This window comes from Gymnodraco acuticeps, unplaced genomic scaffold, assembly GCF_902827175.1.
Source record: "Gymnodraco acuticeps unplaced genomic scaffold, fGymAcu1.1, whole genome shotgun sequence".
Classification (NCBI taxonomy): domain Eukaryota; kingdom Metazoa; phylum Chordata; class Actinopteri; order Perciformes; family Bathydraconidae; genus Gymnodraco; species Gymnodraco acuticeps.
This window is the reverse complement of record NW_022990590.1, coordinates 7986990-8001629: the sequence shown is the minus strand read 5'-3', so window position 1 is coordinate 8001629 and position 14640 is coordinate 7986990. Positions and strand designations below refer to the sequence as shown.

General features: G+C 41.5%; 2 protein-coding genes across 4 annotated transcripts in view; one reads left to right on the top strand and one right to left on the bottom strand.

Annotated features, from left to right (window-relative positions):
- The window catches only part of elp3 (elongator acetyltransferase complex subunit 3), a 34561-nt gene extending 30199 nt beyond the window's left edge, over nucleotides 1-4362 (top strand). Inside the window, exon 15 of the mRNA XM_034228522.1 lies at nucleotides 3449-4362. Within this exon, the coding sequence (XP_034084413.1) occupies nucleotides 3449-3540 (92 nt within the window). The 3' untranslated portion in view covers nucleotides 3541-4362. The remainder of the gene's footprint in view (nucleotides 1-3448) is intronic.
- A 2256-nt stretch (nucleotides 4363-6618) lies between these two features.
- si:ch211-63o20.7 (uncharacterized protein LOC566836 homolog) lies at nucleotides 6619-13130 on the bottom strand. Of its 3 annotated transcripts, none has more exons than XM_034228433.1 (4): nucleotides 13112-13130; nucleotides 11027-11783; nucleotides 9864-10089; nucleotides 6619-7465 (listed from the first exon to the last, which is right to left on the bottom strand). In XM_034228433.1, exons 2-4 carry the CDS (start codon nucleotides 11750-11752, stop codon nucleotides 7221-7223), a joined length of 1197 nt encoding a protein of 398 aa, XP_034084324.1. In that variant the 5' UTR covers nucleotides 11753-11783; nucleotides 13112-13130; the 3' UTR covers nucleotides 6619-7220. The 3 variants fall into 3 exon arrangements, with proteins under 3 accessions (XP_034084324.1, XP_034084322.1, XP_034084323.1); XM_034228431.1 differs by lacking the exon at nucleotides 13112-13130 and adding an exon at nucleotides 12778-13077; XM_034228432.1 differs by lacking the exon at nucleotides 13112-13130 and adding an exon at nucleotides 12665-12758.
- Between the last annotated feature and the right edge of the window lie 1510 nt (nucleotides 13131-14640).

Here is a 14640-nt window from a genome sequence, read left to right as displayed (position 1 = left end):
GTGTTTTATTATATTAATCATAACACATTATAAAGCATTTATTATGACTTAATAAAATATACATTATAGGCCAAGTACATTATAACACATAACTTATTGAGTATTTACGCATCGGGGTATAGGTTACAAAATAGGGTATATACACTCACCGGCCACTTTATGAGGAACACCTTGCTAGCACCGGGTTGGACCCTCTTTGCCTTCAGAACTTCCTTAATTCTTTGTGGCATACTCAACATGTTCCTGGAAACATTCCTCACAGATTTGGGTCCATATTAACGTGATAGCATCACGCAGTTGCTGCAGATTTGTCGGCCGCACATCCATGATGCGAATCTCTCGTTCCACCACATCCCAAAGGTGCTCTACAGGATTCAGATCTGGTGACTGTAGAGGCTGTTTGAGTTCGGTGAGCTCATCGTCATGTTCAAGAAACCAGTTGGAGATGATTTGAGCTTTATTGCATGGCGCGTTATCCAGCTGGAAGTAGCCATCAGGAGATGGGTACATTGTGGTCATAAAGGGATGGACGTTCTCAGCCACAATATTCTGTGGCGTTTAAACGATGCTTAATTGGTACTAAGGGGCCCAAAGTTTGCCAAGAAAATATCCCCCACACCATTACACCACCACCATCAGCCTGAACCGTTGATACAAGTCAGGATGGATCCATGCTCTCATGTTGTTTACGACAAATTCTGATCCGGAATGTCTGAGACCGAGACTCATCAGACCAGGCAAAATGTTTCCAATCTTCTATTGTCCAGTTTTGGTGAGCCAGTGCAAATTGTAGCCTAAGTTTCCTGTTCTTAGCTGACAAGAGTGGCACCTTCTGCTGCTGCAGCCCATCTGCTGCAAGGTTCCACGTGTGGTGTGTTCAGTAGTTACTGATATTGCAATTGCGATTTGACACGACACATGGGAGTATTATGATGGTTGTGTGATTCTTTTTTTTTTTTAAATAGGGTCTGTACCAACCAAGGATTCTCTTCTTCTTTTTTTTGTACAATATTTGGGAAAAGCTAGATGTTTGCCGTATTGTATATGCATTATATTTATTATACAAGATGGGGACTTGTGTTTTTATCAGAACTCGAAGGAGGAGCCTGGTGCTCGGCAGCATTAAGATCTATTTGTTGTTCAGATCCATCCGTTCTTCCCTCTCCCACATAACCCAGCAGCAAAGCGCCTTACAACACTCCCCTGTGATGTGTGTGTAGAGGTGTGTGTGCTTGTGTCGCAGCAGCCTGTTGTCACTGCACGTGATTTAATGGAGGTAAACACGGTGGGTGGCTGTGGCGCTCCACACTATGCTATCAGAGGCTGGAGGTCTGTCAACATGTGTCCTGCTGCAGGGATTTAATGGAGTGAAGAAGAGGCTTTCATACAGCATGAGGCAGATACTGCACGAGTCCCTCATCATGTACGGGTCAAAGCAATGCATTTCATATTACTTTGGATGATGGTTTAAACACATCTAACTGATAGTGTTTGATTAAAGAATATTTGTATTTACAGTTTAAGCATTATTCCACTGTGATGTGTATGTGTTGTTTAAGTATTTCTAGACTGGGTAGTTTAAAAATTGTCCCCAGTATTTGTACAAGTATGCACTATATGGGTGGTGTTGGCTGAGGGAATCTCTAGGGAATTAGGGCGTCTAATATTTTGTTCTTAATTTTCATTGAAGCAATGGATCAAATGACAAAACAGTTATCAAGCTGCGACAGAACCAATGGATTTTGTCTTATGTCATCTGCTAGCATAACTTCTCTTAAACTGACACACCTTTTCCCATTTTGCTCACAATGTTATCAATTGGTTTATACCAGATACAAAAAAGACCGTGACAATATATATTATAATCCAAGGTTGTATCTTATTATTTTGTCTATATATGGTTGTATACATAATTGCAGTGTTGGATCAGCTTTTAACTGATGCTTTGATCCTAATACAACATATTTCGTTTTAACTACATTAAAGGTCACCTATTGTGCAAAATCCACTTTTTAATGTATTTTATACATAAACATGTGTCCCCTCAAAAGATTCTGAAAGTTTCAGGACAAAAAGATTAGCTCTCTTTTTGTCATGATCCTTTTATATAAAAACCTGTCTGAAAAGGAGCTGATCAGATTTTGGTCACTTTGTGTTGTCACAATGTTTTTTTGGCAACCAAGGTAACCCCCCCCCCCCCCCCCCCCCCCCCCCCCCCCCCCTTATCACCTGAATCTCCTCCTAGTGCACCATTTGGTGCGTTTCACTTCTCTTATTTTTCATTTCCTCGGTCTCGGTATCACCGGAAGTGAATTTGTCTGCTCCATCTTGAGTAGCGTCCCAGTGGCCTTATTTTTGCCGGAGGATCGAGGAACGATAATCGAGGAACTACCAGACCATCCTCCGGTGAAATCCTCAGACACTCGCCCCGCCCCCTTACTGTGTATCGCTCACTGATTGGACGATGCAGCGCATGCACTGATCTGGCTGCTGTCAGACGATCAGCTGTGCGGCGTCATCACAAACGGACTTCACGTGACGCTCCGGAGGAAAGGACGTCCCATTGCTCTTAAAACTCATTTCCCTGCTTCTCGTGGTTTCCTTGCGTCTCTCCATGCTTCCCTGGTGGGAGGGACTAGACGCAGGGAAACGACGCAAGTGAGGGAAGCAAGGATTCCATTTAACCGAAGTGAAACGCACTCATTGTGTTTCTTTTAAACCAATCACTCCATAGAGGGGCGTGGCTAGCAGCAGCTCATTAGCATTTAAAGCTACAGACACAGAATCAGCACTTTTGGAACAGGGCTGAAACAGAGGGGTTTATGGCATACTACAATGATCTGTTTGGTGTTTCGAGCCAAACACTTCAGAGACATGTTTTGTATATATCTGAGACCTATAATATATTGATGAAAAACAGTATAATAGGGGACCTTTAAATACTCATTTGTTGTTTTTTTAAACCCATTCTGCACCTTAAAGGTGGGGTAGGTAAGTTTGAGGAACCGGCTCGAGATACACTTTTTGTTATATTCCATGAAATGCTCTTAACATCCCGATAGCAATGAATATCTTAGGTGCTTTGACAATAAATCCATTAAAAAATGTCATCTGTGGAAGCCGTAGTACTGTAAAAAGCACGACCAATCATCTTAGCCGGCCCGGCTAAAGTAACTGGATGGCCTACCTGCCTGTCAGCCTTCCATCTGTGCACAAACTTATCTCGTGCCCTCATTGGTCATGTGCGCGTTCGTGTGTGTTGGAGGAGGGGCTCTGTGAGGAAGTGGCAGATTTGTTCCGGCTGTGTATTTTCAAATTCTAGCACACTCGAGCTGGTTTCTCCAAAATGACCTACCCCACCTTTAATGAAGATAAAAAAAGGTTTTATTACATGGTATAACATCGTAAATTGTGCTTCTCTTTAACTTCTTTCCTGTGTGTGTTGCAGGTGTAGGAACAAGGAACTACTACAGGAAGATGGGCTATGAGTTGGAGGGGCCGTACATGGTGAAGGACCTGTATGGACCCGGAATGGACTGACCCTGTTTTTATCTGGACTTTGGCTGCAGACGCACATATCGCATATTGTATTTATCCACACGATAGCCTCGGGACATGTCTGCTGATGTTTTGGGGAAAGCATCAGAGGAGATAATGGCTGCAGTTTTTCTTCGACCAGCTTTTTTTATCTGGTACACACCGCTTTATTTTAGATAAGGAGACCGTGTGAGTGGGTGTAAGGAATAAAGTTACTTGGGAGGAAGCCAGAACATCTCCTGTACAAAGTTTCCATTTTCTAACTTTATTTACTGCGACTGTAAAAGAAAGGTCAGTCTGCTCTCAGATTTGAAGCTTTCCACATTGTATGGGTTCTACCAGTGCCTTGTCAATGAACTCCTGTACTGATTCAGTTTGACAAGAAATAAGAACAAGAGACATTTTCTCTTTACTCAGATGTTACACGTCTGGTGAAGACAAATCTCAATGTCTCCCTTAAATAGTGTTTGTGTGTTCGTCGAGGATTAGAAACCTGTTTAGCATCACGCTTTGAGCTAATCATGTTTATGTTGCAATTAAATAGAAAAGCCATTACGAGTCAAGCGTTCATTAACAGTTGGCGGTGGATGAATGAAGTGCGGGAAGTGTCCTCGTCGGGCAGCCGTTGTGTAATTGCAAGATTTTGATTTATAGGGCAGGAAATTGAATATTAGTGTTAAATAAATAGCTTTTTAAAGCCCCACAGTTAATCCTATTACTTGTGTTTCTGTCAGGCATTCTCAGGCTTCTGGTAAATCTAGATGTTGAACACATTCCTCACACTCAAGGAATAAAGTCCTTCTTCAGGTTATTTTGGTAACACTTTCTATGAAGTCCATGTCTTTAATGCATTGAAAAAATACTTTAAATGTATTATAATCTGCTTATAACTTTGTATTTTTAAAGTTATAAGCACTAAATATTCATAATGCTTTACAATGATAATGATAACACATTTTCAAGCAGGGTATTGTTGTTTTATACTTCCTGTAAGTTGTAATATATTGTTTATTATGTGATTAAGTTACTCTTATTTATCGTTGTTTGCTTTGAGTAGGTCAAAGATCAATTTGACCTTAAATATCATGCTTAAAGATTACAGTAAGCACTTAAGAGTAACTCATTTTAGGTCACTCTGGATCAAATCTTCATAATAAATTATTGTAATGGATTTAATCACATTATAATGCGATTTAAAAAAGTCATTATTACATTTTTGTAATTCAGTTTTACAATGCTTACAATGTGTCAATATTGTTATAAAGCATGATACAATAATAATAGTGTATAACAAATATTTGTGTACATTATGGACTTTTTATTTTATTTTGTTGGGGCCCTGCTACCTTTTAGAGAGTGGTGCAGTGATTACGTATTGTTGTAGGCCAATCTGGAAGTTAGCATAACAAGGGCTCCCTCAACAAAAAGCTAATCATATTATTTTTAATTGATTTGGGATTATTGCAGGAAATGAGATCTGTGGCAAACACAAGTTTATGATACTTGTTTTGTTGCTTTATTCAACAGGATTATCTCCACCTGTCAACACCAATTTTACGATTTCTGAAGCATAATTGCAATTGCCAAAAGTAGAATGCTAACGCTAGGCTATAAAACAAACATAGCATCACCACGGCTAAGCTTAAGTTGGAGGGAGAGGGAAAGGAGGGAGGGGGTGCCACGTGTAAATGGCCCCCTGCTCTGACTCAAACCGATTACTGATTCCAGAGCTCCAGTACAGGGGCCTTAGGCTCTACAAAGAGAGCTACAATGCTCCCCACCTTTGAATCATCAAACCTTAATGACAGAGTAGCCTGAAAGGTCTAGCCATTTAATAAAGGTCACATGGTCCGAGTGGCTCTTATAATGTGTTCCCCAAAGTCGGGGCCGGCCCCTGCAAGAGACCCCTGATGATTGCCCTATGAGAGTGTTTTACTGGCTCATTTGACACAGCCTTTCCAATTACATCTCTATCAGTTACCTGTCTGTTGAACACTGACTGAATGCTGCGTTCAGCCACACTGTTACTGGAAAGGGTTTGTCATTTGAGAAATAGCTCGCAATAAAGCCCACTCGGGCGACCTGTGTCTCGTATGGATTACAGCTGCAGTGGAGCCGAACGGCCACGCGTAATTTCCTGGACGCGGCCCCTGTGTCGTGACGCTCTGTTGGTGTTGCAGTCCTGATGCGAGCACATTCAGGCTCTCTCTCTACGCCTGCTCCCTGCTGCTATCAGCTTTGAAATGTGAAAGGACCCCCCCCCCCCCGCTAGACTCGCTGAGGCTGTGCAAAGCTGATTTAGGTTGGGCTAATCTTCACTGCAACATGAGCAGAAGTACAGCAAGTGCAGGTAAACTCTACTGAAGGTTACAAAACTTCCAAGAGTAAAAGAAGATCTAGATGTGTTGATTCTCATTGTATTCTACTCCAACCCTGAACCCTAAATCGTTTATTCAGTCAAACTGCAAAGCAAGATATTTTTTTTTACATTTGAATACTTATCCTATCCATTTCGGGTTAATTTAAAAAGAGTTTCCGAACACTTAAAATTACATTTTTAATGCATGCGAGCAAAAATTGTCTAAAATAAGTAGCCGTCTAAGATGTGGCGGGTCAATGACTGAGACTGATGAGCAGTACTAAATGCTGTGGACTCTAAAGCCTGCTTTCATTTCCTGCTCCAAGAGGACAGTACATTAGTGAAGGCAGCCCACTAAGGTTAGTGCAGATATTAATGCTCACAGCAATAAAGTTTGACTTAACTTCAAAAACGATCCTAACTTTAACAGCGTAGAGCAAAAAAGTGATATAACGAAATAAAAAGAAACATTTTCATGTCATGTTTAAAATGTAAAAAACTGATTTAGATTTTCTTTCTTTTGTAAATTGTTCTTACACGCGTTACATTTTCATTCAGAAAAAAAATATTTTTAACTATTTGATTATTAGTTTAAATCGATCGAGCTCTTGTGCTTGACACTTGTTACACATTAGTTATCGTAATAAAATACCACAAACTACAACCAAATGTGCATGGGGTTCAATGGACAAGCTGCTGAAGGGTCAAACAATGGAGATGTGTTTCACAATAGTAGTATTTATTAACGGATCACAGTGTTGGAATGCATTACAAATATTTGTTGTGGATTCATGTAACAATCAATGTGTGGTGAAAATATATGAGAAATCAAGAAACACATTAATGTAAGCTGCATTTTTCAACAGAGAAAGGCTCAATATCTACAAGTAATGTCAAACTTAATTAAGAAATAAAGCTGACAGAAGTCACAAACACAGCTGACCCTGACAAAACGCAGCAGTAATCCTTTGAAATTTCAGCCATATGTAAACACCAAAATCGATTTTCCATGTCAAGCTTCATGGCGCTTACATCAAGCATAGAATAACAACTCCCTCCAGATCTCTTTATTGACCTGTTTGAATATCATTGCGTGTTTCGTGGACTTCCCTTTCTGTGGTTTCCTGAACATTAGACATTGAGCTTGTGTTTCCATGACAAGGAAAGCACCTTCCATCCAATGTCATCAAACATATTTCTTCTGCCTACCTCCCTGTGGCAGCTAAGTGGCTATTGCTTACACACGTCAGAGGGTCCGCGGTCCATATTTCCGTGTAGTGGCTGTTCTGGGAGCAGCCTCTGGGGTCTCTTAAGTGCCCCTCTGTCAGTGGGAGTCCTCTTCCAGAGCCGAGCGCACTCTGGCCTCCAGCTGCTCCGCCGGGGGCCGAGCGTCTGGGTCCGAGGCCAGCATGTCTGAGAGCAGGGTGCACATGGCCGGGCCGGGGGGGGGCGGCAGCGGGGGGGCTCTCTTAAACTTCATAGGGATGCACAGCTGGAGGTCGTTGTTCTCCCACAAAGCTTCCCCCAGAGGAATCAGCCAGCCTGTGCGACCCTTACACACGTAGGCACCTAGAGGGGAGACACGGGGGGAGACACTGTGAGGTCATCATGCAGGGGGAGTTCCCGCCGACTGCAGGGGGCCACTTCATGTCACGGGTTGTCAGAAGACTTCTGTTAACAAGTTTAGTGCCTACTGTGTGGAAATATTTTAAGAATTGTCAACAAAGCCGAGTACTTTTCAGTTTAAGGATAACAAAAAAAAAGTGCTAACTCCTGCACTATGTTTACTGAGGAAATAAATTAAGTGAGAAGCAGGGTAATTTTTTTTATATACACTTCAATTTTAATACTTTTTCACTGCCTGCTTGATATAATAGAGAATTCTGTTTTATTAATTAATGTTACAAAGAGGCCCCATTGTGCTTTGGGGGGTTGTCCCTTTCCTGTAGTGTTGTATAGGTTTTGGTGCATGTAAATGGTCTGCAGAGGCTAAAATCCCTGTATCCAGAGCGACTTTCTCCCCCACACACACTTTCTTCCCCCCAACTTTAAGTTCAAGTTGACCCAGGACTGCACGTGTACTAACGGCTGTGGTGGGCACTTCTATATTCCAACATGTTTTTTGTGGTCAAACTGAAAAAGTGAAAACATGAAGTATACTCGAAACCACACGGTTGCATACTGATAGACTGCAGTGCACAGGAAATGAAAGTATTGCGCACAGCTGTTGAGAAAACAGCTCAGGAAACAACTATTACATTTCTGAAAAAATCTTTTGCTGTCTCCATCTGTACACCATCTGTACAGAAAGGTTGACTGACATCTCTCTCTTTATTTAAGTTGAAGTACTAAGATGAATTTCTCTCATTTCTTACATACCATTTATGAAATGAATAATCTAGGGTTTTGGCTGCTGAACTGAATAATTAAGAATAGTTTAAAAAAAATTGAAACTCTAAATTGATTTGGTAATTTGTCTTCATTTGAGACTAAATGATTTATTGAAAATATTAGGAGATTGATGAGGGGAGGAAAATCATTAGTTGCTACCCAAAATAAATTAAAGAGGATTATCTGTGAAATTAATTAAAATGCAATTGTCCCTAAAGTCACAGGAGATGACATGTATTTGAATGGAGCCCTGTTAGTAACACATGTCGTGAATGTCTTCCTCAGCACTGATCTCTGGCCTGAACACTGAGGGGAAGTCTAAAGTCAAGAACACACACACCGGGCTTCAAGAAGGACAAACACAGGACGTTGTGTTTCCGCTCCCCTGCCTACTCAAATAGGTGTGTGGGTCTAGAGAGGATAAAGTAAAATAATGGACCATTTTATCTGTCTGTGAAAAGGCTCCAGCCGCCTCTGCCTATTTTCTCACTGACAAAGAGGATTGTGCTCAGCGCTGCTAAATTCCATTTGGTCTCTTTCTTTTGTATTTGAAACCACCTGAAACCCCTCTCTCCGTCCAATCGTAACCATTCCATTCAGCCTAATGGAGTATCAATGACTCAGGGAGGTTCTCAGGTACTAAACCTGGAGATAATGGTTCATATCTCCCTGCCTTCAAGTCGACTCAGGCTATATTTTACAGTATAAAATGAGACATCTGTATAAACAGCCCTTTCATTATTCTCAGTGGAGCGCGGAGCAGAGCGGGGCCTTGCGTCCATTAAGATCCTTCGTCATCCTGTGGCCACATGGGGGTTGGGCAGAAAACAGGACATTAAAAAATAGATTAAAATCTCAATGCTGTTCTGCTGACAGTGCTTCTCTCTTTTATTGAAATGGTCAGAACTTTGTGAACGTTATAAGTCTAATTCACTATTTCAAAGTTCTAAGCAAAGAAAAGTTAAAGGGGACATTCTGCTCATTTTCATATCAGTATGTAGCGTCTCTACTGCGACATGATTCCATGCTTTCATGTTCAAAAAGCTCTATCTCTCATACTGCGTGTGCTGGAAGAAACGTTGGGATTGTAGCCTTCGCAGACCATTGACATGCACACAAAAACCTATATAACACTACAGGAAAGGAAAAAGCACAACATTTCATTTAAATGAGTCACTTTGGGAAAAGGGAAAGCTGTATTCCACGTCTGCTCGTATTAGAAGAAACAAGGCTACTATAATTGATATCAAAATGTACATAGTATAAATCATCCATCACGTTGCCATTTAGATCTCCGATTCATCCATGGTTGATGAATGTACGACGTATAGCATGTGACATTTTTTAATATGTGCCAGTTAATGAAGTCAAACTGAATTGGGAGCGATGCGTCATCAACCTGCCTGACTACACTGGACATTTGACCTTTGTGTGAGTGCTATGACAGCTGAGGAGGATTCACACTGACATGCTGGTGTGTTACCCAACATGTTAACACTGTCCCATAAACATGAAGATACATCTGTTTACATTTGGATATGATGTGTATCCAGGTATTCTCATCTCTTTCTCCTACCCAGTTGCTCCTGCGTGGCGCCCTCCTCCAGGAAGGTGATCCTCTCCAGGACGGCCCAGAACATCACCCCCAGGGAGAAGATGTCAGCCTGGGCCGTGTAGGTGAGTCCGCCCCACACCTCTGGAGCCATGTAGAAATCAGAGCCGCAGGTGGAGGAGAAGTGCTGCCGGGTCAGCTCTCCGTCCACCACCCCCCCACCCATCTTGCTCAGGCCAAAGTCTGCCACCTACAGGTAGGACAGACAGTACATTGAAATGACAAAGAAATACAGTGTGCTTTGGGTTGGTAAAACTGATTAAAAAAATGTTTATGACTTATGTAAGAGTTAAATATTCATTTTCCTTTTGAAAATGATTAATGTAACCATTTGCAAAGGAAGGCTTGGATATAAGCTACACTCCAATATGTGAACATTTTAACTTTGTAGTGCTGAAACATTTAATAATGGATTCGTCCGTCAACAGAGAATGAATCAAACTATAAGGTCAGCCTGCCCGGGTGAATATACATTTTGTATATTTTTGTGTTAAATGTAGTCCTTTAAATTATGGGTTTAACAAATGATTATTTTTGTAATCCATGAATCTGAAGATTATTGTCTAGAGTGCTCAATTATCAAGTGGCCATTAAAAATAATGAAACATGTCCATCCCTGTCCTTAGGATTCCCAAACCAAAAAGTATTTACTGTTATTTCATATAAAACAGAGAAGAGCAGGAACACCCTATTTAGGAGGTATTTCCTGCTATATATATATATATTACTTTAAATATGAATAGATAATCAAATAATTAGCAATGTGTTTTATCGACTGATCAAATAGTGGATTAATCAGTGAAACTCTACTTAAATAAAGGATTTACCCCACCATCAATCTGCGTCAGGGCCCAGATAGACTTAGACTCTCTGAAAACAATACCCAATTAACTCATATTCCTCTTTTAAGTATTGAAACTCCAGACATTCAGCTGACCTGGTAATTACTTTTTCTGTATTTTATCTTCAATTATTCTTTCAAACTGCTTTTTAAAAATGTTACTGTTTATTGTGTCTCAAGGTCATTGCTACAGTGACAACCAAACATCCCCTTGCAACACACTCTGATATTGTGTTCTAATGCCACATGATCTGACGTAGACATCGTCACGTCTCAGTCAGCCTACCTTCACGATGGGGCCTCTGGGCATCACACACACCAGCACATTGTCCGGCTTCAGGTCCCGGTGTGTGATGCCCAGGCTGTGCAGGAAGGCCACAGCGCTGCAGAGCTGCTTCACCACACTGTGGTTCCTCTGGGGGTCCGGCGGCCTGGAGAGCAGGTACTGATTCAAGTCGCCCCCGTCACAGTACTCCATCACGAGCCACAGGGCCAGGCAGCTCAGGGGGCCCGGCTGCTCCTCCTCCTCCTCGCTCTCAAACGGCCTCTTCCTGGATCTGTTGTGAGGCCTTTGTGGGGTCGTAGAGTCAGATTTAGTCTTGTCCTGGAGCGTAGGTCTGGCCTGCACAGTGTTGGTCCTGTCCTGAAGTCTTGAGACAGTGTTAGTTCTCGGCTGGGTGTTATTCCCCTCCGGATTTTGTGTTTTTTTGACTACACTGCCCTTCAGCACACTCTCAACCAGACGTGGGGGCAGTTTTCCTGCTTTGAGGGGCTTCAGGCTCCTTGGCCCGGTCTGCAGGAGGCAGCTGTGCAGTGCGATGACGTTGACGTGGTTCTTGGCAGTGGCTCTCATGGCCCACAGCTCCTGCAGGTATAGCTCAATGCACTCAGGGTTGCTGCAGGGAAGACGCTTGATGGCCACCCTCTGTCCTGTTTTGGCCATATGGCCCTCAAACACCACGCCATAGCTGCCTCTCCCCACCTCCCTCTCTAAAGTGTACAGCTCCTCCATCTCCCCCAGGGGCTGCAGCCTGACGTCAGTGCTAAGGAAATAAAACAGCCAAGGTTAGCATGACAAAAATGACATGTAGCCAGTAATGTTAAGCACATTTCCTCAAGTATTGTACATCAGAACCATTTTTAGTGAGTTGAACTTTACTGGAGTATTTTTATGTTATGTTATTTTTTACTGCTACTCCACTATTCAGAGGTAAATATTGTACTTTTACTCCACTACATCTAGTTATTACCTTTAGTTACTTTGCAGACATAGATTAATGATAGACAATATGATAAACACTTGAAAAGGGACATTAGTTACACAACACCTGGATTAAATTCACAAGTTATCAAGCAGTACATTAAGTCATTAAAATGACTTCCACCTTGATAAACACATTATCTTATTATCGATTATGCATCAATAATTATAATGAAAACATTAACATATAATATATATGATTGTGAAATTGGCCAATCTGCAAAATGATTACTTTTGGTACTTTAAGTATATTTAGATGCCAATACTTTAGTACTTTTACTTGAGTGAGATTTTGAATGCAGGACTTTTACTTGTAACAGAGTATTCCTACGCTCTGGTACTTCTACTTTTACTCAAGTACAAGTTCTGAGCACTTTTTCCATCTCTGCATGTAGCGTTAACGTACAAAACTGAAAAATGTCAGTCCAGTATTAACATGTTAAATGTCAAGTAGCTGGAAACAATATTTAACAAGACTGACATTATATTAACGATATAAACGCTGCGTCATTAGCTTCATTAAAAGCAGCTGCGATTCCCAACGCTGCCCTTCAAAACAAACGTTATTTGCTAGAGCAACTTAACGTTACTCCCCAAACATGAATACCTGTTTTTTGTGTTTCAATTGAATGTACCCATACGTTTACCATACAAAAGACTTACATTTCAAAAGTGCCATGAAAACCATATGAAGTTAGTAACGTTAGCGCTGTCCGTAGCCAACCAGGCGTTAGTTTGAAACGGGAAGCGATACGTTATTATGATTTCAAACTTACCCAGAAAACTTCCGCCTACATTACCAGCAGTGAATCGACTTGAATCTGCTACCTACTTGATTGAAACACCATATATCACAATATTAAACGTATTTTACGTTTAATTTTTGATAAACAGATAAGAGATAATGAAATATCAGAACAACAAACACTGAACAGATGTGACAGACTTCCGTGTCTGAATTCAGAATGTCCCGCTGTGTTTACGTGCCTTTTGATTGGCTACGGAAATACAGCCGCGCGTTGTGATTGGTTGGTAACCATTCAAGCAAGATGAGTAACATATGACGGCTCCGCCCACTTTTGAGGGAAAACAACACTGGGCCCTTCTCACTTCGGTTAAATGGATTCCTTGCGTCCCTCATTTGCGTCGTTTCCCTGTGACTAATCCCTCCAACCAGGGGAGCATGGAGAGATGCAAGGAAACCACGAGAAGCAAGGAAATGAGTTTTAAGAGCAATGGGACGTCCTTTCCTCCGGAGCGTCACGTGAAGCGACATCCGTTTGTGAAGACGCTGCCTGATCGTCTGACAGCAGCTCTGTTCCCGTTATTTCCACACCCCCCCCCTCTGTTAGTACACATTTACTGACACAAACATGTGTATCATCTGTTGTAGACCCAAATACATTAAATAAAATAAGAACTCATTCTCAAAAAAGATAAACGCCATTCTTAAAATGTAAAACGAAAAAAGCGATCATGAAAATGTTTCCAATAAATGAAGAAAATTATTTTTGACCACTTTGTTGTTCAGATATATCACATATTTGTAACTAAATGATACATGAATTGAAACAAAACACGGTATAAACTGAGGAGTGACTCTCGTGAGTTTCATGTATTTTCTTCACTCCGCTGGGAAACTGCTCTCATGAAGCATCAGATCAGTGCATGCACTGCATCGTCCAATCAGTGAGCGATACACAGTAAGGGGGCGGGGCGAGTGTCTGAGGATTTCATCGAAGGATGGTCTGGTGGTTCCTCGGTTATAGCCAGGGCTGCACATAACTGGTGCGCAGGTGCGCATGCGCACCTCCGCCAAAAAAAGAGCACCGGGTCATTTTAAACAAAGCGCATTTGCGTACCAACATTGAGAGGGAGAGAGAGAAGAGAAAACAGAAAATAGAGGAGAGAGGAGAGATGAGAGAGAGAGAAGAGAGAGAGAGAGAAATATATTTGCGAGTTGTATGAACCATGATATGAACTGCCCGTAGCGCTGGCTAGATGTTCGCCTAGGGCGCCAGATCTGGGGAGGTGCTGCGCTGGCAGTTCTGGGAGGGAAAAAAACATTTTAACCGTTGGGGCTCATCCTAATTTTCGGCCTTGATGTAACAATATTCACAATTAAGTAAATGTAACACCCTTTTCACCCCGGTTCCACCTTTCATTTGCCCTGTACGATGGGCGCTGTAAGTGATGAAAATGGGGGATGTTGGCTTATCTGGCGCCCGCAGCTCACAGACAAAATGCAAGTGAGCGAGGGAGGGTGGTACCAGCGCTGTTGTTATTATAATCTGGTGCCGTGCTAGCTGCTCTAACGGAGATAAGAAGAAGATGTTTCTACAATAATGTGGAGGGAGAGTCCTCTCCAATCAGACTGAGAGGCTGATAAGTTAACTACAGCTCAGTGAGGTAAAGGACTCTTAGTCTAAATTCAAACGGTTTGGTCACAATTTATGTAAACACATATTTCCAAGGCACTCCTTTATAATTATTGGGATAAACAGGTTTGAAATCATTCCAATGTATACTATAGGACAGTAACCAAAAATATCCTTTAAAACTGGAGAGATAAAAAAAAAATGCATAAATAAATTAATGTTAAGGTAAAATAAGATATGAATGAACAACACAAATAAAAT